This window comes from Diprion similis, chromosome 12 (genome assembly GCF_021155765.1).
Source record: "Diprion similis isolate iyDipSimi1 chromosome 12, iyDipSimi1.1, whole genome shotgun sequence".
Taxonomy (NCBI): domain Eukaryota; kingdom Metazoa; phylum Arthropoda; class Insecta; order Hymenoptera; family Diprionidae; genus Diprion; species Diprion similis.
Window position 1 is genome coordinate 16,420,212 of NC_060116.1, and position 21,676 is coordinate 16,441,887.

At 39.8% G+C, this 21,676-nt stretch overlaps 3 protein-coding genes and 3 non-coding genes across 8 annotated transcripts in view; 5 read left to right on the forward strand and 1 right to left on the reverse strand.

Moving 5' to 3' along the window:
- LOC124413074 (leishmanolysin-like peptidase) overlaps positions 1-1,510 on the forward strand; it is a 207,340-nt gene extending 205,830 nt beyond the window's left edge. For both annotated transcript variants that reach the window (XM_046893406.1, XM_046893408.1), the window contains 2 exons: positions 17-136; positions 204-1,510. In XM_046893406.1, the coding sequence (XP_046749362.1) occupies positions 17-136; positions 204-371 (288 nt within the window). In that variant the 3' untranslated portion in view covers positions 372-1,510. The remainder of the gene's footprint in view (positions 1-16; positions 137-203) is intronic.
- Positions 1,511-14,388: 12,878 nt separating this feature from the next.
- On the forward strand, positions 14,389-18,095 carry LOC124413287 (nuclear factor interleukin-3-regulated protein-like). The gene is made up of 4 exons (XM_046893781.1): positions 14,389-14,544; positions 17,019-17,231; positions 17,523-17,710; positions 17,816-18,095. The coding sequence occupies exons 1-4, from the start codon at positions 14,433-14,435 to the stop codon at positions 18,032-18,034; spliced, it is 732 nt and encodes a 243-aa protein (XP_046749737.1). The 5' UTR covers positions 14,389-14,432; the 3' UTR covers positions 18,035-18,095.
- On the forward strand, positions 14,876-14,946 carry Trnah-gug. Its single transcript has one exon. It is a non-coding gene; the product is annotated as a tRNA-His (tRNA).
- Trnar-ccu lies at positions 16,748-16,820 on the reverse strand. The gene has a single exon. It is a non-coding gene; the product is annotated as a tRNA-Arg (tRNA).
- On the forward strand, positions 17,339-17,411 carry Trnam-cau. Its single transcript has one exon. It is a non-coding gene; the product is annotated as a tRNA-Met (tRNA).
- A 1,199-nt stretch (positions 18,096-19,294) lies between the features above and the next one.
- Positions 19,295-20,658, forward strand: LOC124413286 (3-oxoacyl-[acyl-carrier-protein] reductase FabG-like). 2 transcript variants are annotated; one of them, XM_046893779.1, is made up of 4 exons: positions 19,295-19,441; positions 19,633-19,951; positions 20,009-20,210; positions 20,334-20,653. In XM_046893779.1, the coding sequence occupies exons 2-4, from the start codon at positions 19,635-19,637 to the stop codon at positions 20,574-20,576; spliced, it is 762 nt and encodes a 253-aa protein (XP_046749735.1). In that variant the 5' UTR covers positions 19,295-19,441; positions 19,633-19,634; the 3' UTR covers positions 20,577-20,653. The 2 variants fall into 2 exon arrangements, with proteins under 2 accessions (XP_046749735.1, XP_046749736.1); XM_046893780.1 differs by having other exon boundaries at positions 19,391-19,457; positions 20,334-20,658.
- Positions 20,659-21,676: the final 1,018 nt, after the last annotated feature.

A 21,676-nucleotide genomic window follows, 5' to 3' on the forward strand; every position in this document is an offset into this window, starting at 1 on the left:
AACGTTACTCCCACAGGTTGGAAACTACACTTTCACGTGTTTTCATTCCGGTCAAGAAATCGCGATAAGAATATTGCAGAACAATTGGCTCCACAAGGGGGCTTTGATCTGCCCACCCTGCAAAGACATTTGTCAAGTAAGTGAAGGTGGAATTGATTTTTCAATGATTTTTTACTCGAACTATGAAGTGAACCTTTTTTCAGGCGGAGTTCAAGGCTCGAGGAGAATGGTGCAAAAAGGGCGAGGAACAGCCTCCGGCGAATTTTTATCCCAGGGATAGTCTCAACTGCTCTTTAGCGACGAGAACGTCCGCCACTGGAATTGTGCCCGTCTTTGCAATGCTCGTAATCTTTCCCGCGATCTACAGGTGATGTGTCGTTGGTATTAGCTCGTTATGTATTGTTATCAAATGAAGGGTATATATAAATAGAATTGACTGCCCTGAAGGCAGGCGAACACGAGGAAATACATTATAACTTTTCAATAACTACCGGAAACATTGTCTGAACAAATTATCACATATATAGTATAAATTATTACACACACAAACAAATGAAAAAAAAATCACTGGGCAGGCGAAAAGAGAAGGAAAGAGGAAAGTAATTTCACCGTTACGTCCAACCAATTTCAAAATGATTATTCAATTCTATAACGAATGTATACACAGGCATATAGGTATACAACTATGCATGTGTATATAAAAATCGGAGCTGAAGAAGAAAATCATTTATACTTCTCTTACAAAAATTTTTGTACATAATATATTCCTGTTTCTCTCATCACCTGATTTTGACCGTGTTCAATTACGAATTCTGGTCCGATCGTCAATCAAATTTGTTCAACATGCGAGCCTCGCTATTTATCTTACACGTTTGATAACACTACGTATAGTTTTTCCTAATTGTTTTCTATCACGTCACCTATACTACTTTTCAATTACAAAAACAAAAAAAACAAAAAAAGGTTACTGAAGTTGCCATCTATTATTATGATTATTATTATTATTATTATTGAGTCGTATGTTTTATTAAGACTTTGTTCTTTCGAGGATTTTAGACCGATGCTACACCAGCGAAAAATTAAAATACAATTTTAAACACCTTACTGTTTATTCCAAGTTCCAGCGCAATATCGCAGCTGGAAGCAAAAAGATGAAAAACTTTTTAACTGAGCCATATAATAAATAAGTTTTTCTACAAGCAGCTATAGATTAAAGTTTTTCACGTGGAAGCCGTAACTACTTCTTGTCCGTGTTAAAAAGAATAAAAGAAAAAAAAAAAAACAAAACAACGATACCAGTGAAATTAGCAGCGTGGAAAATCGACGCTCAATAACGTAAAATAAATAAATAAATTGCGGGTGACAGTTAAGGTGCTCTAGGTTAATAAATTCATATCAATTAGATCGCAGGTATTGCATTGTTCTAAAATTCTCCTATGTAACTCCTTGAGTTACACTAATATTATGTGATATAGCATATCAATCGGATGTTAATGAAAAAAATATGAAAGAGAAGAAAGGAGAAATGAAAAAGGTAAAGGAAAACACAAAGTAATTACACGTATTATGAAAATGCAACGAATCCAGTTTCGTGATCAGTTTGGACTTATTTGAAGGCAGCTGTCTGGAATGTTATTATATTTTCAATCTTATACCCAGGTATATGCGAAGTGTAAGATATAAGAGGAGTTTGTAAATAGATTGTAATGATAAATATCGTTCTTATTATGTTTGTCGATTATAGTTTTAAGGAACGGATATGTGTATGTACCATAGATGGAACATTCACATATTCCGAACATTATTACCACATTGAAGATGTTTCCGCGACGGTAGACATATTTTTTTTTTATTTCTAAACGTATATACGTTCAAATTGTTACGTGTATGATCTAATAAACCAAACATTTGTACGGGATGAGCCGATTTTACAATGAAAAACGATAATACGTTTAGTAACTGTCAGAAACGTTTTCGCATAATTGCCACAAGAATTTTATCTGATCATCGTGTATAAGCTACTCTAGTATTTTAGATAAATCTTGCGGGGAACTGTAACGATTTTGTAAAATGCAAAGATCTTGTGAATGGAATCTCTTTTACCTGCAAATTTCAAAGCGTCACAGTTTTCCTATTTTCCCCTAGGCTATTGCTAAAAATGTCTTCATTGTACTACTCAATACGTATTATAATATAGCGGATTGATGGTTAAATTCGTATTTTAGTAAAATGACATGGTTGTGCGGACACTCACGAGTGTCATATATGTGTGACGAATGCGAAGTTTTAGCCCAAGTTCTACAGTTGTGTAAAAATCATTGATTAATCACCCCCGCAGGATTAGCCATAGAAGGTATTTAAAACACCATTTGGAAACACTAGCATTTTTGAAGAATGGTACTTAAGGATAAAAAAAACCTCAAATATTACTTCGTATCGAGATGATCGTTTTTATTTCTAATTTTGAATTTCATATTCTTATTTCATCATTTTCGCAATAAATCTCTATTTATTGAATCTCAATTTTATTCTCACCTCATTACTCGACGAAAATCATTTTTCCGATGCTTCGTAGGGAAATCGGTGATTTTTTTCTTCTCATTTAATCAGTAGCTGTTTTGTTATTTTTATTTTGAATTATCCAGGGCTCCAATATTCACATTACCATGTATGATAGTTGTATCTATATATATGCCCTATATTACGGTATGTACGTATGGTAATCTGGATGATGGTGGTATAACCAGTGAGTGTAAAAGCAGTAAAATAACTGATGTCTGACTACTCTGTTTATTCGAAGTGTAAAAAGATTTGAGAGTTTCTATGTACCATAGGTTTTACTAATAATATCGAACGAGTGTCAATCGTTAATGAAAGGTCTAAACTCAAGTGACGTGGAAGTCATGATTTGATTATCAAAGCAGAATTATGTCAGTTTTACTTTCCGATTCTCATTAAATATAAACTTATTATCAGTTTTTCTCATTATCGAATAAACCTACATAATAATAGACATAAAGTTGATTAATTTTAATAAATATCTGACCAACAATTGAAATATCAACTATCAACGTATCAAGAACCCAACGTGCATTAAAACGTGTACAGTAATCCGGGATATGCGTTATTAAACTTACGTGACATGTTATCGATAATTTTCCGACAACTCGTGCCATTTTTTTTTATTATTTCACAAACAATAACTTCGGTGGTAGCAAACTAAGATTTCATCGAAGTCTTATTTGTAACTATACCACATATATTATACGCATAGCATAAGGTATAATCGTTTCGTTCAATTATTGTTACAGTGTGTCTGATGATAGAGTTTAATCTGTAATAGATATATTATATATTATATAATAATAATAACTATTGTATAATTGATGACGGTTAATGATAATTTATTCGGTATTTCTGATGCCGAAATATGTTATTACTGTGGAAACATTCCCGTAAATCTTATCACATACAATAATTGATAAAGTGTACATTCGATAAACCAACTATTATAATTTTTTTTACTGAATGTAGCTATAACGCTTATTGAACGGAAGAAAAATTAATAATAATATCAACAATGAAGTATTTTTATGATAATCTTGAATAAACGAGTTATAATTCGAAAGAAATTAATTTTGTATTGTTAATTTTACACACGATAATCGTAAGAAATACTTCAAATCAATCATAAGTGAAGATGTTTCTAAAAAATGTAAACTTTCGTCGAACTCCAAAATTTCAATTCTCATTTTTAATGAAAACAAACATCACTGATACACTTGGGAGTTGTAAAAAGTAGTTGAAATATGTAGAAGCTTATAAAAAATTATCAATCAATCACAACATAATTGATGTAAATCACGTTATTACAGAAACAGAATTAAATCATAACCATGTCATCCCGTCTGACCCGCTATTCCAGTCACCTTACCGACGATCGGTCACAGACCGACCTGCGAATAAAAAGTCCTCAATGCTAGCATCTGGCAGTAAGTATGCGATGGTTTTAAGCAACGGTAAGTAAAATTCGCGAGAGGCATTTGAAATGGAAATTCCACGTATCATTTTCTTTTCCTATTTTCCTAACTGAATTACCGATTGAAGTGGGTCGCTACCAATTTTCCGTATCGTTTGATGAATCGGTTTGTAACCATTAAAATTTTTGTAATCTAATATCATTTTCCCCATGTTTTCACGAAACATCTTTCGCATTGTAATTCGAGATGCCGCCGAAGAAGAGCGTCGACGGCAGTCGTTATCGGCGGTATCAAACCGCGCAGAATTACTGCTCTCGCCAATTAAAAAATCCCGAATCCCAAAGACCCCGATCTCGACAAAAGTTCCTCAAGGTATCGGACCTCGTTTATAAATATCTGGAAGACGTTGCCACCCTCAGCGCTGAACGACGGCAGCGCAACAACGCCAGGACGAATTTCCATAGAGTTCACGTCCGGAAATCCACTCGCCGAAATCGGAGACCTGATAACCCCAGAAGAATCCTGGAAGATTGACGTCAGCTGCGGAATCTGATTTTTATTGATCCAAGAGGAGGAGATCGGGGAGAGTTTTGCCACAGTGGAACTGCCAGAGTGAAAATTGCTGCATGGTTTTTCAGGCAGGATTTACTTATTGATGAACGAAGAAAAAGAAACCGGTCATTACTCTAGACACTGGATTTTTGGCACCAAGTGATTAACGAAGACACGTTCTTTGATTTTACAAAGCTTTGAGCTGTACAAGTGGATGAAGACAACAATTTTCTAGATCCCGGAGGCGTTCGTAATCCAAGAGAAGATTGATCGTAGATTTAGAAGTTCAAGTGATTCTGATGTAGATCATTTCATCAGGATATGAATGGATGGGTCTTTCAACGCTTCCTATTCGTCAATCACGGAAAGCTAGACACCGGGAAAAATTTGAAATACAAGATTTTTCGTACTTGTGGAGCCTCCCTTATGTGAGCAATACTGCCTTTCCACATTGAAGACTTTTTTCCAAACGATGTTGGAACAAAAATTATGCACAAGAAAGAAAAGTGAAAAATTAATATATCAACGAGAAATTGAAACCGTAATCGATAATTTGATCTACCGGTGATTATGAATCCAGATAAACAGCTACGGATCCATCTATTACATTATACGTATACGGAGTTTTTCGCCAACGTTAATAGCATTCCTCTTCGATATTCAACATGGCTTAAAATATTTGGTTTAATTAAAGGTTCGGTAAATAAGGTGAAATATCATTATCTGAGCACGATTATTAGATGTGAATTAACCTTACGTCACTTCAGCTCCTGTACAAATAAATTTGTGAGGTAGCAGCCTCAAGTTTGCCCGGTAAATAAATTATCCCCTTAATGGTCGATCGTATCTCGGTACGGCAAACAATATCATGTTTGTAGCATAATGTATCGTTAAACCTGTAATACTGATCACTGGCTAACGACCTGGCGCTTTGATATTTTCGGCACGATATGCCGAAGAGGCTGGTTTGTCAGTTTTGGCATGACTCGAAATCGATTCACACCAAAAAATAATCATACAGGAACTGAATAACCATTAAAGTATTCCGCGGAGTTTAAAATCGTGATATTATCCAACGTTCGTCGTAAAGTTAATAATACATACGTAAATTTACGTATAATTAGGTATAGAAATTAAACTTCACACGTATCAATTATCCTGCCAAAAGTATAATCATTGAAAACGCCAAGAATTCTTTGAAAAAATGTCAGTATCATTATTTATGGTACCAGGTATTTAAATATGATTCTTATAAAAAAGTAATTTCTTGAGAAAAAAGATGGGGTAGGGTTTTTGGTGGTTAAAATTTTATTCATCATCAAACAGAAAAGATTAGAACCTCAATATGGTACGTCATCCGTCGCAGTTGCAATACTGATTCTAAAATTTGAATATAAAAAAAAACAAAAAAAAAAAATAAAAAAACCTAAGTCATGCATCCGCGTTAGATCGGACACAAAACCTCCGCGTAAAAGAATCTTCAATGTAATATAATCCTAATAGCGTGAGTTCGAGCATCGACCACGACGACAGCAATTCGATCCCGAGAGCGTAAAATTTTTATTTCGACAATTTCGTATCCAAGGTCTGACGCGCTCGGGCTCGTCGAAGTCGTCGTCGCTGACGTCAGCGTCCGAGCCGCAGTTGGAACTGCGTTTCCTTCTTCTGGAACCATGGCGATGGGCTACGGATCCCGAAAATACAGACTCGCTGTCGCTGGCCAAAGAGCTACTGCTGCTGCACCCTCTGCTGCATCTTCTTGAAGGACTTTGGCTCCTGGACCTGTTGATGGCGTTTCGCGCCGGCTCATCGCAAAACATGTTTTCGTCGGAGCTGTGATCCCGCACGGCAACGTGTTCCCCGTTACTTCCGTACTTTCGTGCAGGCTCCTGGGAAATCGGGGGATGTATTTCCTCGATGACGGAAAGCGTCCGGTCCTCGTTGAACTCTTCACCAGCCGTTGGATCGCCGGCAAAATTTCCGCCCTCTGGAGGGTTGCTTCGGTTCTGACAGCTGGCGGAATCGCGTTGCCGATCCTCCGCATCTGACACTGCGGATAATCGGTCCATTGAACCTGGGGCGTCCTGAGCACCCAAACACGAGAAGGACGAATTCGCAATTGGCGTCCCTTGGCGTTTTCTTCCTGGGCCTCCAGACCGCTTTCCTGAACCGCAGCGGGATTCAGGCCCACAGCGATTCAGTGGAGTGGGTCTCTGCACGCTGCAAGCAAAGGGCCCTGTCAGGTGATACCTGTTGACGCCCATCTTCAGGACGAATCTGAAACGTCGAATTTCAGTCCTCGATTCAGCTTTGACAGTTCAGCTGCTTGAGAGGAATGCCAGACCTTGTGAAGCCGGGGATTTGATCAGACTTAGAACAACCACGGGTAAATGACGCATCTATGCTGATGGAAGTAAATACGGAGATTGGAAGATCATTTTTGACCGTTCACAAGGTGCGGCACACCCTTTCGACGAAAAGGGACGAACCCTTGACCCGTCACTTGATTCAGGGCGGTTTCAACCTGGGAGCAAAGATCGCCGTCGTGATGATAATGGCGTCGAATATACTGCACGATCTCTTCCATGGAACATGAGGGCCACGATTGGGTTGTTTTCTGGCGCTGCACGGCGCGCAAGGCTTCCAAAATCCGGATTGAAAATCTTGCCGATGTTTCTATAGCGCAATTAGCGCTGCGTTGTTCCAGAGCGGTTTCCTGTTAATTTGTCGTTTACGTCACTCTGGCATTGGTGAATATTTCGAGGGCTGCGTTATTAATTCTTACCTCAACGCTATTCTCGCAATTAACCGCGGACGAATCGGCACACCGATTCAAGCCCATTGATTCGAGACGATCTTCGCGCAGTATCTGATCGATCACGCGATTCACCTCGCAGTCGATGTCTTCGTCGCAATTGCCCATTTTCAATATCCAGTATTGATCGATCGAATAATATTATACGTGAGCAGGTATCGACGGTGTAGCGACGAAAGCATATGTGACGGGAATCCAGCTTGTTTGAAAGTTTTTGCCAGTTTTGAGCAGTTGCAAAATAGCTGCAAGCAACGATTCTTTAATTAAAAAAAATGCAATAGAACCAAATTATGATGGAACTGGTTAACATTATGAGATGCTTTGCTCGAGAGGTTCAAAATCGCGAGGATCTGTCATCGAACAATAGATTAACAAACGTGTAAGACTCGTACTCGATATCGACCGATTCTTTTGTGCCCAATTTCCGGTGAGAGATTTCAAGACAATTGTTTTTGCAGATCGGGAACATCACGAAGTAATCTGCAACCTCTGCAACCTATTTGCTGCACATAGACTTTTCAGTTCGACTTCTGATCTGAAATCAAAGCCTTGCATAAGACTTTATGCAAGGTCAAAGCGTACGAATGTCTGACCTTTCGGCATACTGCAGGGGGTTGGAATGCCCATAATACCAACTGCACTCAGCCGATGCATGTGGATGCACGTGTCGCGCACGTGGCAAATTTGCTGATGATTGAGGGTTCCAGAATCAAGTTTCAAGTTCTACAGAATAGGAAACGATTGAATCTTGGCGTTTTGTTTTTGATTTTTTTTTTCTGAGGGACATCAAGCTGGGGGTAACTTATGACCGATAGAATTCACAGGATGACCAATAGCTTCGTCTATCCTGCTAAGCCTAACCCTGCATGCGTCGGCCTGCGCGACCTTATTAATATTTCACCATACCCCTTCCAGTGGCTATTTAAATTGTAAATCAATACGAAACGTACGCTGTTACACTCCGTTGTGTACTCCGACACTATCTGTCCCGTTCAGACACGTTCCTATTTCCTGGACAACCAATTGATCGTCGCTCCGCCTGTGAATAAACGTCCTGCGACCGCCCCGATTTCTGACGAAAATTTGTCTCGATGTTGAACATTAAGTAATGCTGCAGTCATATTTCATTTTTCTCATGTGCATAATGATGCGTCAAGGCTTCCCAAGGAGCAGAAAATACCACTGGAGAAAAGTACAGTCCATTTGTATACAATATGGGAACAAGGGTATATGGTTCTTGGAACCAGGACAATCAGGCAGTTCAGATCTACGAGTGACTCTAGGCTTCAGCGGCATCGAACAGTGACTTGGAAAGAGGTTCTACAGGTCATAAAAAAAAAAAAAAACAACTAGGGATAGCTGTTTTCCTCGCACCATTGCGCTGGGCAAGAAAAGAAGGGGGGTCATCGTTCTGGCCAGTGTGAAAAATATGAGGAAATAAATTAGAGACGGTGAACGAGAAAAAGTTTTCGGGGTCCTCGTGACGACTTGATGAGATAACTTTTGCCCGAGTCGTGACTCCTGACTTCCCTCAGGTTACGGAGGGACGGAATTGGGGACGAAGTACAGGTAAAATCGGAACCGCATGCGACGACACGCGACAATGATGACGACTACGTGTCGACCTGAGGTGTTCCCGAAATATACATGCCAGCCTGCCTCGTGGTGACTAGAAAATCACTCCCTAAAAGTAGGTCTTCCTAGACGAAATGGAGAGTACAGAAGACCTTAAATTGGTCCCAAGTAATTACACTGAATAATTTCAAGTAGGACTTCGTCTGAAATGATACATTATCTCGAAATACCTATGGTCTTCCGGTATTCATAGTAATCTGGAAAAATCCTTTGCGATGAGATCCTTCAATGCGATCCTTATTATGGTACAGCATTGGATACGCAATGAAGACGTGGAGACGAGCAACCACGATATGTATCAAAATCGAAGCGACAGCGAGTGAACGCAATAGTGATTAAATTCAGGACAAGTAAGTATTTCGCAGTGCGTGCGTCTATAGTTTCCGGAGCAGCGATTAAAGTGATTACATCCGAACCCCCCTCCCCCTTCCCCTTCCCCCGTTTGCCACCCCTGGAAAGCAGCTAAAGCGTTATAGCGTTATAATGTTAGGTGAGGAAAGGGGGGACTCGAAGCGGTCAGAGGGCACGAGCGGCAGCGGGTTTCGTGACGTGATGTCACGTTATACCTGACAGCGACAGGTGAACCGGTTCGCACAACCCCGCTCATCCCCACGGCCTGCCTTCACGACCTGCGAACTCCACCCCGAGTAGCCAACCCCGGGGTAAATCCAGCCCCGCGCGTAACGACTATGCTGTCCGATAATGGCACACCGGCCCGTCGCCATAATGTCACAACGTCGTATAGAAAGCGGGATGAACACAACACAATTGACCAACTCCGGTCTCACGATGACACGAATTTGCTTAGGCGGTAAGAAAAAATTCACTTATTGTTAGGTACGCTGGCCAAGAGAAACAACGGATTTGGTCAGCCGTTTTTTATAAGCAATGCTGTGGCGATACACCGGGAGTGATTGTGATGTAAATACTTGTCAGATTTTTATCCCTACTTCTGGGACATTGGGACACTCATCAAAGTCCCGTTTTTCAATTTACGATGTATCAAACCTGGAACAAAGTGGTGTAGGTACATACTGACACACCTGATTAATGCTGGAATTAAAAAACGTAGTGAAATGTGCTCTTCAGCTCTGGCTGTTGAGTGAAATTACTCCTGATCACAGCGTGGTATTATCTACCCCTGACGGAACGAATACTCTTGAATATTCAGGTAATAGATAACGAGAACGACGACGCCGACGACCACCCGGGGCTTTACGTGAAATTGAGTGAAAACTGTTTAAAATTTCAGTCATCCTCCTATCGTTCAGTATCACTGTATATTTTTAATTTCATTCTGTTCCATGGCTTTAATCACAGACGTCCATTCCATACTCTACAATTATATACGATATTGGCCTGCGACGATCAAACTTCGCTTCTGATATCACCAGTCCTCTTGTTCTCCTAGTTCAAGATTATGCACTCGTATTATACACCGCGGGCAGGGCTCTTTGGAAACCCCCATTTAAACATACTCATCCGTCAATTGACCGTGTGGAGTTGCAGAGAGTACCTGACTACCTGTCGACGTTAGAGGCACTTCCACTTCCTGGGGGTTATTAATAGCAATTATCTATTCCATAATTGTTTCTCTTTAGGGCAACGCTCGAATGCGAGGGAGTGCGAGCCTTGCACATCCTTTCCAGAGGCGGACGCATACCTAGGCAATAATTAATTGTTATACTCCCGTGAGATCACGAGCACGTGACATATCCCCAGCTCTTACACACTAGCTCGCATCCGTGTAACGGCGTACATCATGAATTGTGGACAACCGCGTTAAAGTTCTTCCGCAGATCGCGAAGTGGGTACTATTAAACTTCTGAACACTGCCGACCGCGGTAAATTGCTCACCTTCTGTTCAACGTGCATGCGGATATAAACTATTCCATCAATTTTTTAAAGCTTTGCAAAACTTCTCTGTTGACGAGTGGTGTTGATGTGTCTAATTCCGGTGGTTGTTTATGCATGTCGTTATTCTTTCACGGAGTTGAATTGCGGATACCTTCGTATATGTATATAGAGAGAAAAGAATCTTTGGATAACGAAACCGACTTTTGCCGCGGGAATTTCAGCCCAATGGAAATTCTCCAGTGATTTTTTGGCTGCGAACCTGCGATACTTACGGTGTTTATTTATGCACCAAAGTGACAGAACGCGATACGGTACGTAAGGAACAGGTGATTGTCTGAAAAAAAAGAGGGAAGTACAAGTAGGGACGCGCAAGGCTGAGCAACAGCTGTGTGCGGTCCCAGAACGATAGATGATGAGCCTTCCTGCAGGTGCAAAACATGCTCGTCCCTTTTACCCCCTAGCTGCGCCACATACCCTGGACTCATCGGGGTGTAATGACTCTGATGATGATATAACCAAATACACGCGAGCACTGCAGTACCGCCACGTGCTCAATCCAGCCCTTCAAATCGTTCCAAGTGTGCCAGGTGAAATGGACGACATCGCACTCTTTGATCGAGGGGAGATCCTATCCGGAAAGAAGGTTTCATTTTCAATTTTTTCAACTTTACTTGTTGGTTTCCCTGACTTTGGGCCAAATTTTCAAGGATCAGCAATCGTAGGATCAGGAATTCGCAGAATTGTAACTCCTCTGTAGAACACTGAGAACGATACAGTCGCGTTTACACGTGAGTTCGAATTTTGGGAATTCGAGCACAACTTTCATGATGCTCGAAAGGGTTCAGTACATTTAAACAATAGCGCATATGTATAGTAAAAACTTGTTTCTTCGAGATCTGCAGGTCTTATCGAAGCCAAAATACGACATACCATATCAAACTGTTCCTCAGAATCGCAAATGATGAATACGGTCCACATGAAAACATACTTCTGGATCTGAGGTACCTTGTTCGAAAGCTGTTCATTCCGAGGATTGTGAATAGTTTTATCCATGACATGTAATATTCAGAGATTGCCGAATATTTATCCATATTTCATTGTCGAGGAACAGTGAGCACGAATACAACATTGTCGAGACGAGCCTCGTGAGTTAATTCGTGACAAATTGGTCAGGTGAACAGCGGGGCGAAAGAGGGCGTCTCGTCGAGCAGCGGCGGTCAGTTGGTGGTCAAACATTGCTTGACCGCGTAAAAGCCAATAATTCGATCTGTGATTACCCTCCAGTAGCAAATGGTAGTGCGAAGCCGTAACAGAAAACCACCCCGCACGTTGTGTTACATATTTTATGTCCTTGGATGGGAGGCGCCTGGCCCAGGGTCAACCAGGGGTCAGCAAGGCGTTGGAGGGTTCGAAAGTCACCGTTGGCCCGAAGATCTTTATTTATTTAAACCATAGGCGGTTCGTGGGGATCGAGTGAGGTGCGCCTGTGCCGAAGGGCGGAGCGCCGTCGAAGACAACCCGATTGGCCGCCATCGGCTACCCGGGAGCCACACGTGAGCCGAAGAGTTTCCGTCCGGTGAACCAGGGTAAAGTGAACCAAAGTGTCCGCCGACATTCGGTGCTCAGATTCTTTGACTCGGGCGAGATTGAAGAGGGAAAATTCATCGAATAGTTGTGAGTTCTTCGATTATAAGGAAGCGTTTCCTGAAAATCTGTTATCAGCGTTTGGTCCAGGGTCTCAAGAGTCATCGCTGGAAGAAACCATTCGATGGTCCAGCTCTTTTCATAAAATCGAAAAGTCATTTACAACGTGGTTACATGCAGTCAATCCATGATCATCGGGAAACTGAGGTTCGGAAACATGGACAGTGATTCCGCAGGACGATAACCAAATTGTGATTGTTGAATTAATGTAGATATTGATGTGGGTTTAACACTTATATTATTTATGAAATGTCCGAATATCTATGTATGCAAACACCCGGTCGTTTTCCGGTATTCCCGCTTATCCACCCTCAAAGTCCGTCATCGAAACATAGCATGACTTTTCGCACTTCTAGTATGAGTTTACCTCTGTATTCAAACACACATACTTAAATTGATACTAAAAACTTACAAGAGTTATAATGTTGTTCTGATATTATCAAATTTCGATCTCCCAAGTGATTCGCTAGAATGTCTGCAATATTATTCTCTGAAACAACTTCAACGATATCAAATATACCTTTTTTATAGTATGCATGTTTGAAGTGATATAATAGACTTTTATATACTTGGAATTTTTCCTAAAATTTCCGAATCTAGCAATAGCAACAGCTTCTGAATCTCTTCGTAAAGGTTTATTGATTTTTGGAATCTAACTTTAAATTTTTCAATTGATTTTCACTTATATTCGGGGGTTAAAATATTACTGAATTTAAAAAAGTAATAATTTTTCCAATTAGATTCTCAATAGTGTTTATATAATCTATAAAACATTCGTAAATTTCAGCTTTTGATTTAAGCCTATACACCCCTGCTGCTTTACTATTTTCTACAAAACTCCTCATTTTATACAATCCATTTCTTTACATGCAGTTGCAGTCAATTCAATATTTTGCATATTATATATTTCAACAGTATCATTGACTGAAACAATTTTATTTTCATCTGTAACTTCGGCATAACTAAGTAAATTTCGGTTCATATCTTTGACTTAGAATAAGTTTGCTATTTTAATATCAACTTTCTCCCTATCAACAATAACACAATTTTGGATACTACCAATTTTTGTAATTCTTATTTTCCTCGTATTTCCCACTTGTTATTTTATTTTTAATAAACTCACACGTTTCATCCGTTTTTTTCATATCATCATCGATCAAATCACCAATATGGCTGAAGGAGTCTAGCAGCGTCTGAAGCATGTAACCCATCCTTTCCTTTTAAATCACTGTGGCACCCGAATTTTTCAACTTAAAATTCATCATTTTCTCAAATTCAACAAAGCATATACTCGAATCTTCATAGTTCTTTAACTTTATGTTAACCAGTCAGTTACTCACATCATTGTAACACCATGAGCTATTTCTTCTTCACTCACAAACTCTGACTCTTCATTTGAAATACCATTATAGATTTAGTTCATTGCTTTTCTATTATTGTCATTCCAAGCGTTTTATTGTCCGTCTATAATCTCGCTCTTTTTGATACTTCGTAGTTTTTTCTATGACGTAACTGCGCTCTGCTACCATGTTGAATGAAACTACCCACCAATTCTGGTTTAACACTTATATTATCTATTGAATACCCGAACATCTCTGAATATCAAAAAAAACAACATTCCATAATATCGCACGCACCACGTGACCACATCTTCCGGTATCCCCGCTTATCACCACCTAAAGTCTGTAATATTGGTAACATAACATATATGACCATTCTCACTTGTAGGATAAGATCAATTTTGTATTCCAACAGTGAGATGCGTCAAGTTCTGATGAGAAATCTCCGGCTGAACAACCGATTTGCTCACATTTAGTCGACACATCGAGAAAGACACACCACGTCTACACGCATTTCTTAAAAGTCTTTCGAGGGTAACAGGAAAAGTAATGGGTTCGAACGGTCACAGTGCAAGGTCCATTTGCAACGGTAGCAACGTCTCCAGTGCCTTTTCTGCCCTGCATCTACTCAGGAGCTACAGCCTACTCGCCCCGCCACCAGGTAGGAGACAATCGCTAAATTTATCAATAACAAATCCAGTCGTCGTGTTCTTTGGCAACGACAAAATCGTCTTTCGACCATCGTGAATACATACATAGAAAGGCATCACTCAATTCCAAGTCTCTTGGTTTGGTTCCAAAGCATCATCGTTGAGGTGCGGGTGAAACTGTGAAAGGTTGTCTCCGGAACGCCCCACCATTTTTCTAGCCTGACGGCGTCAGACCGGTGCCACAATAGAAACGTTTGGGGGAAGTTACGGTTGATTTGATAAGTCGGGCACATTTTATGGCAATCTTGGCCGGAGATACGATCTCCATCATCTCCTCTGGTAGCCGTGATCGTCTAGTGGCAGGACCCTACGTTGTGGCCGTAGTAACCCAGGTTCGAATCCTGGTCACGGCAATGTCAATTCGCACATTGTCACGGCAGAGGTTCATTTTTTGTTACATTTTCGACTTTGACACCCCTATTCAGAATTAACAGCATAAACGAAGTGAGGGGATATTAAATAATAGAGAAGAGCGCGGTAATCATTTACCAAGTCACTTTGTTGTCTTTGGCTTATCGTTAGACTACGATGGCAGCTTGAGGTATTATTGAATTATACCTCACAGCGAGAGCTAATTGATCGAATAAATTCAGGCATGAAAAATGAGGGTAACCCTGTCGATACTCTACTTCAAGCCTAGCTTATACAAACAATTAATAAAATTCTTGACAAGGAGTTAAAACGTGTGACCATGAAAATCTATACCAGCCTGAATGACAAGGTTTTGTCAAAATACATCAAAGAAAATTCTCATCTTCGAGGTTTTCAGCCGATCGTTGTAATTTCTAAACCATGTTGGTCCTATATTCTCCCACGCGTTTAGGTATAAATATATGTATCTCGAATGTGAATTTTATGACGCGACACCGTGAGCACGTAATTCATATTTTGTCATAAATCATTTAAGTATAAAGAAATATGAATTAAATTGCTGGCCTACTCTTTGTTGCAACTTCGATTATATTTCGCTGATTCAGGCAATTATTTGTCATTCCACTCCTCTATTCCGGTCGTTTACATATTGTGTCTATTCACATGTACGATGAGGTTCTACTCCGCAACCAATTCTGCACTTGTAATTCTGTGGACATAGTAAACTCCATCAGCTTACACCCGAGAGCTACATACTACAATCGATTACGGTTTATAGTGGTATTATAGACATGGATGATGTCTGTAGAGTGTACTGAAATCAATAAGTATTGCCAAATTACGAGCATCCATCATATCCATGATAAACGAAATTGTGTCCATATGACGACGTCATGGCTGTAAGTCTGGGATCACCAGGTTCTATTCAATTTTCATTTTTTTTTTTATACACTCAAAATTGGAGTCATAAATCAATAAAAAAAATTTAAAAAAAACGCGACACCCTCTATATACCAAGTATGGGTTAAGCAGCCTCTGTGCATGCTTGATTAGCTCTGTCGTAGCCGCTGATATGAATTGTAAATCTGCCGTGTTTTACTGTCGTTTCATGCACGCACTACAATAACAGTATGCATGTATCACTTTTGAAAATGTAATATTCACAGTTGATTATATTTTATCGATAAGCTTATTTTAAAATCAACTGTTCTAGAAGCATTGTATTTAATGTTGAACTTAGCATTTTCACAAAATAATAGTCAGACAGTTTGCATGAATTAATCTGTGCCTTCATTCTTTTATTTTCTCACAACTTGCATAAACCGATTAGCCGAAACTTTAATTTGGAATATGTACAGGAACCACTGATTTCGCCGTGTCTCAATGCTATATCTGATACGTGCGTGTCAACGTGATTGCGTGGTCTAGGCGTCGTTTATTTTCTAGAGAAAATCCGAGCGGTCTATGATGCACGGTTACAACGCTAAACGATAAGCGCGACCCGTTCTAAATCGTGCTTATTATGCCGATTCAAGTAAGCCGAAGTTTTTATTACGAGCATTTGTTTCAGCTGACAACTTCTCACTAGTTAAACGGTAAAGAACGGTGTTACGAAGCTCACGTTGAGCGACTTCCGGTCTACCGTATAACGTCATGCCGCCAAAGCTTATCGCGACGCGATTAAGGATTCTGATCGAGCTCGTTACGCGCTCGTCATAAATCGCCGTGAATCAAGAGCGTCATGTGTTATCAAAAAGTAAGGAAAAAAAAATAGAAATCGTCTACCCCTGGTGGGACTCGAACCCACAATCCCCGGTTTAGGAGACCGATGCCTTATCCATTAGGCCACAGGGGCTGTTGGTAGCTTGGATATAAATACTTTACTTCTTGCATGGCTACATATAAGATCCATTTTTCATTTTATGAGAAATTGAAGACCGAAATCAGAGCATGTACATGTCAAGAATTAAATGTTAATAGGAAATTAATGACCGTTAATTTTGAGTAAAAAAAAAAAGGATTTTGAAAACCTTGCTGTCACGACTATTTTCAGATCTCTGCAGATACGATCATTTCACCAGCCGTGAATTCGGGTTTGGAGAATCCGAGAGGCCTCGTGGATTAACAACTGGAGAAACTCCCATGTCACCGCTAACGACAACGTTTGCACTTCCGGCTGGTCTCCTACAGCCACCTGTGCTTACAGCAGTACCGCCGTATATCCAATCGATAAACGTCGCTCAGCCGAGCTCTGACGTCACACACGGTTAGGACTGAACCAGTTTTTTCTTGCTTTTCTACTTGCCTTTGGTAATTCTTTCTCATTTTCACATTGTTTTTGATTTAAAGCAATTTACTTAACGTTATTACACCGCCTCGGTAGCGCAGTAGGCAGCGCGTAAGTCTCATAATCTTAAGGTCGTGAGTTCGATCCTCACCCGGGGCATTATTTTTGTGATTTTTTTTAGTTTCTATCTATTTATATCTATTTGTACTCGGCAAAATGACGATCGTTTTAGACTCAGGGTGAAATTTATTCCTTACATGTATTGTTCAGCTGCTCTTGTCGGACGTCATTTCATCAGCACTAACGGAACAGCTACGGCTGCCCTTCAAAAGCGGCAGCGTGGCGATAAGAAGCCGATTCCCACCGAGCAGAAGGACGAGAAGTACTACGAGAGGAGAAAACGCAATAACGAAGCCGCAAAGAAGTCTCGGGATGCGCGAAAGATCCGCGAGGATCATGTAAGTTTATCAACTAATTATAATCAACGACGTAAGGTATTCATTGCAAGCTGATCCTGTGTATTCAATGACCCGTGCATCATGCACTCTAATCACCACGAGCAGATTGCCCTAAAGGCCATGATGCTGGAACACGAAAACGCGATTCTGAAGGTCCAAATTGCGACCTTGAGGGAGGAGGCGCAGTCCCTTCGGCACGTCCTGATCAAGCAGCAAACCTCAGGACTTTCGTCGGGCAACCCTATCGACGCCACGACAGTGACTAGTCGGGATCCTCGATCTCAACCGCGGTCGACGGCTGCCTCGTTATCTTGTCGGGTCTAGTTTTTTATTCGAAGCTGTTATCATTTAGATATAATGCACCGTATGTACAGATTTATTACTCGGAATTAATTTTCGCTCACGGTTGTCGGGGAATATTTTCAACAACTATTCTCGACTAGTCCTGTGTAATGATTGACGAGTTTCGTTTGTAAGTTAGTACTATAAGTTCCTAAGTCGTACTATATATTTATTATACATTTTGGGAATTAGTGACTGATTTTAGTGATTCTCATGCTTAAGCTCAACTTGTAATTCTCAATTCGATTTTAGTTACAAATTTCTTTAGGTCAAATAATATTGTTCCGAAGTAATTTCTAATCGGATCTGTCCTGTATCGAGCAGCACGCCATCTGCTTCGTTTGTATGTACGTACTAAATATTTTACTTTTTAAGAATTAGTGATTTTCATGCTCAAGCTCAACTTGTCATTCTCAATTCTAACTAACGATATTAGTTTGTACATTTTTTTAGAAGTAACAATATTGTTCCGAAGTGATTTCAAATCAGATCCGGCCTATATCGAGCAGTACGCCGTTTGCCTGATACGCCTTGATGACTTTACGATGATTTTTAAATACATAATAATAAATACAATAAATATAGTAAAAACATAGGTATAACATTATCTGGACTAATCTGTGTTTAATAACGTTCAGCTGCTGCCTTTGTTTAAAAATGATGCCCTATGTATATATTTCTTTTTATTTGGCACTGTTGATAATGAATTAAAATTGGCTCCACTATCGTAGCAGTTATATCCTCATTTCGTCGATTCTAACAACTACTGATTCTGCTTGACCTTAGGTCTATTCTTTGCTCCACGGGTAACTAAAGCATGTGATGCCACTTGATATTCCAGATACCTACCTTACCGTCTCACCTAATTCCTAATCCTATAGCCTCAGAAATTTCACTGCAGGTAGTGCAAGCTCGCGGGTGTGATGATGTCATGGATGATTAAAAATTGGATTGATGAAAATAGCTAAAGATGCTATAGTTCATTTGATATTGTTCACTCGAATTAATGTGATTGAGAATGAATTTGAGTCGATAAATCCAATGAAATCGACTACTTGAGTCTCATGTTCTATCGTTTTTTTAGCACATACATCATAAAATATTATGATTATTGAGACATGAGATTTCAGACAATCAAGCTTTTATCTCATGTTCAAGTCGGTCGAATTGCAATCAATTCTAAACAAACATCAAAAACTTGATAGCGACAGCAAGTCGTCACGTGATGCGCTCTTCTCGTAACTTGTACGGCTAGAATTGTCGTCGATTGCGCAGCCTGGCGATTGCGCATTTCGCTCTTGCTGGGTCCACAAGAAGGTGGTGGAAGTAGAAACCACCTGCAATACCGGTTATCAAACTCCAAGGAATACTAGAGGACACTGACCACAGGTTTGTAACGGTTGTGGTATGGTTCACATTCTATTTTAGAGAATCTGGTACTGTCATAATTTTTGTTGCGTAGAATACACGACTGTTACGTTATCATTACGAGTCAAGATGAAGATTAATATTTGATTGTATATGACAAGTATTTATCTTATTTTTATGTTACAGAATCCTATTTTTCTTTCTTATCTCAGAAATGTCATTCGCTGGAAAAGTGGTCCTGATCACAGGCGCCAGTTCTGGAATTGGCGCAGCCACAGCAATCCACCTCTCTCGGCTCGGAGCGTCCTTATCAATCACTGGAAGAAACTTGGAGAACTTGAAAAAGGTTGCGGACAAGTGCGGTGAGCCTAAACCCTTTCTTATAACTGGCGAGCTGACCAACGAGGCTGACACGAAAAAAATTCTCGATTCCACGATTAAACACTATGGAAAACTTGATGTCCTCATCAACAATGCTGGAAGCTTGGAATCCGGTTCAATTGAAAATACCAGCCTGGAGCAATTCGATAGGTGACTAATGGTTCTCTGACGACAAAAATTCGATGGCTTATGATGTACTTTTTTCAGATTATTCAACATCAATGTTCGCTCGATATATCATCTGACGATGCTTGCTGTACCACATTTGATCGAGACGAAGGGCAACATAGTCAATGTTTCGAGTGTTAACGGTGTCCGAGCCTTCGCTGGAGTCTTATCTTATTGTATGAGCAAAGCTGCCGTCGATCAATTTACCAGATGCGTTGCCTTGGAACTTGCGGATAAGCAGGTACTTTTCGATGTATCTGAATATAATATAATTATCATAGTATAACGAGGCGACAAGTAATAACGACGAAGGAAGGCTTCAACTTTTCTCCGCATAATATTTATTTTCTTTTTATTGTTTTAGGTACGCGTGAACAGTGTTAACCCTGGAGTGGTAGTCACAAATCTACATAAGAACAGTGGGATGGGAGAAGAGCAACTGAAAGCATTTTTCGAACGCAGCAAAACGACTCATGCTCTTGGTCGCCCTGGAGATGTGAGTGAAGTCGCCAGTACGATAGCGTTTCTCGCTAGCAATGATGCTAGCTTTATTACTGGCGTATCATTACCAGTTGACGGAGGGAGACATGCCATGTGCCCTCGATGAGCTGCGAACGAGAAACAGATAATCCCCAAAATACACCCTCAGTTATAAAATGTATATTATACGCATTATGAATTACATACTTGAGATCTATATTGTTAAACATTTATTTTTACAAAAGCTACGCTATTATGTACGTTGTTATCATATCAATAATTAACCAACTGCGCACTTATGATCATCGTGACACTTATTGTAACTTATGGAATAGGAATTCTTAAAAAGATTCGTCATACAAATGGTCAAAAGTTGTGCCTACTTTGCACTCTTGAATCTTGTAATTGAAGCTGTTATACTCAATGTAGCGACAAAAATGACAGTAAAAAGTTATTCTTGGTGAGAACTCTGTAGTAATGTTGTATAAATTATTATGAGGTTGTCATCTATATTTCTGAATAGTTAAAATACTTTGAAACCTTTAGGACAACAATTTATCCCTCCATTGTTAAGTCTCAATCACGTATCTCTATAAGTCGCAACTAAAAGACTGGTTGAAAACTTATTAGCAACAAAACAGCTCATGGAGAATTAACATTGATTCGAAATGCAGGTTTTACAAAAACCTGTACTTTCATTTGAATTGCTTACAAAGTGTCAAACTTCACACAGACGCAAAACAAGGAACTGGATTAGATATAAATTTTGAATGATCCAGAATCACTTTTCGTGATTAAACGTAAAGTTGTAAAGTATTAGGTGACCCTTTCACAGACGTATTTTCCAACGAGTATTACATGACTGTATCTTTTCTGAATAAAACAACACGTACACCCCTGCTGCTATTTTAATTTTTAAGGATCCATTCTAGATTAGTAAGAAAAGGCTCCTGTAAACAGATTTTTGGAGTGAATGATTATCAGCACAAATAATTGCGAAGAGAAGTAGCTAATCTGTTGCAATTTTTTCTCTTCGAATCAGGTCGAATTGAAAAAGTACTGGAACAAATTTTCAAGGATCATTCTATATCGACTTTATTTTTGGTCAAGGTTTAACACATGTAGGCCACATGATACGAATCTAAGATGTTCACATGAGTTTCCCCCCTTGGGCAGAATATGGGGATTATCATGTACGATAATTATTATTATATTTTGTAGGTGTAG

What these genes read in the sequence shown, in the direction of transcription:
- LOC124413286 (XM_046893779.1), top strand. Translation starts at nt 19,635, where the DNA reads ATGTCATTCGCTGGAAAAGTGGTCCTGATCACAGGCGCCAGTTCTGGA. An exon ending in AGCCTGGAGCAATTCGATAG is followed by an intron (nt 19,952 to 20,008) that starts GTGACTAATGGT and finishes TACTTTTTTCAG; the next exon opens with ATTATTCAACATCAATGTTC. An exon ending in TGGAACTTGCGGATAAGCAG is followed by an intron (nt 20,211 to 20,333) that starts GTACTTTTCGAT and finishes TTATTGTTTTAG; the next exon opens with GTACGCGTGAACAGTGTTAA.
- LOC124413287 (XM_046893781.1), top strand. Translation starts at nt 14,433, where the DNA reads ATGGGTTCGAACGGTCACAGTGCAAGGTCCATTTGCAACGGTAGCAAC. An exon ending in CCTACTCGCCCCGCCACCAG is followed by an intron (nt 14,545 to 17,018) that starts GTAGGAGACAAT and finishes GACTATTTTCAG; the next exon opens with ATCTCTGCAGATACGATCAT. An exon ending in GAGCTCTGACGTCACACACG is followed by an intron (nt 17,232 to 17,522) that starts GTTAGGACTGAA and finishes TGTATTGTTCAG; the next exon opens with CTGCTCTTGTCGGACGTCAT.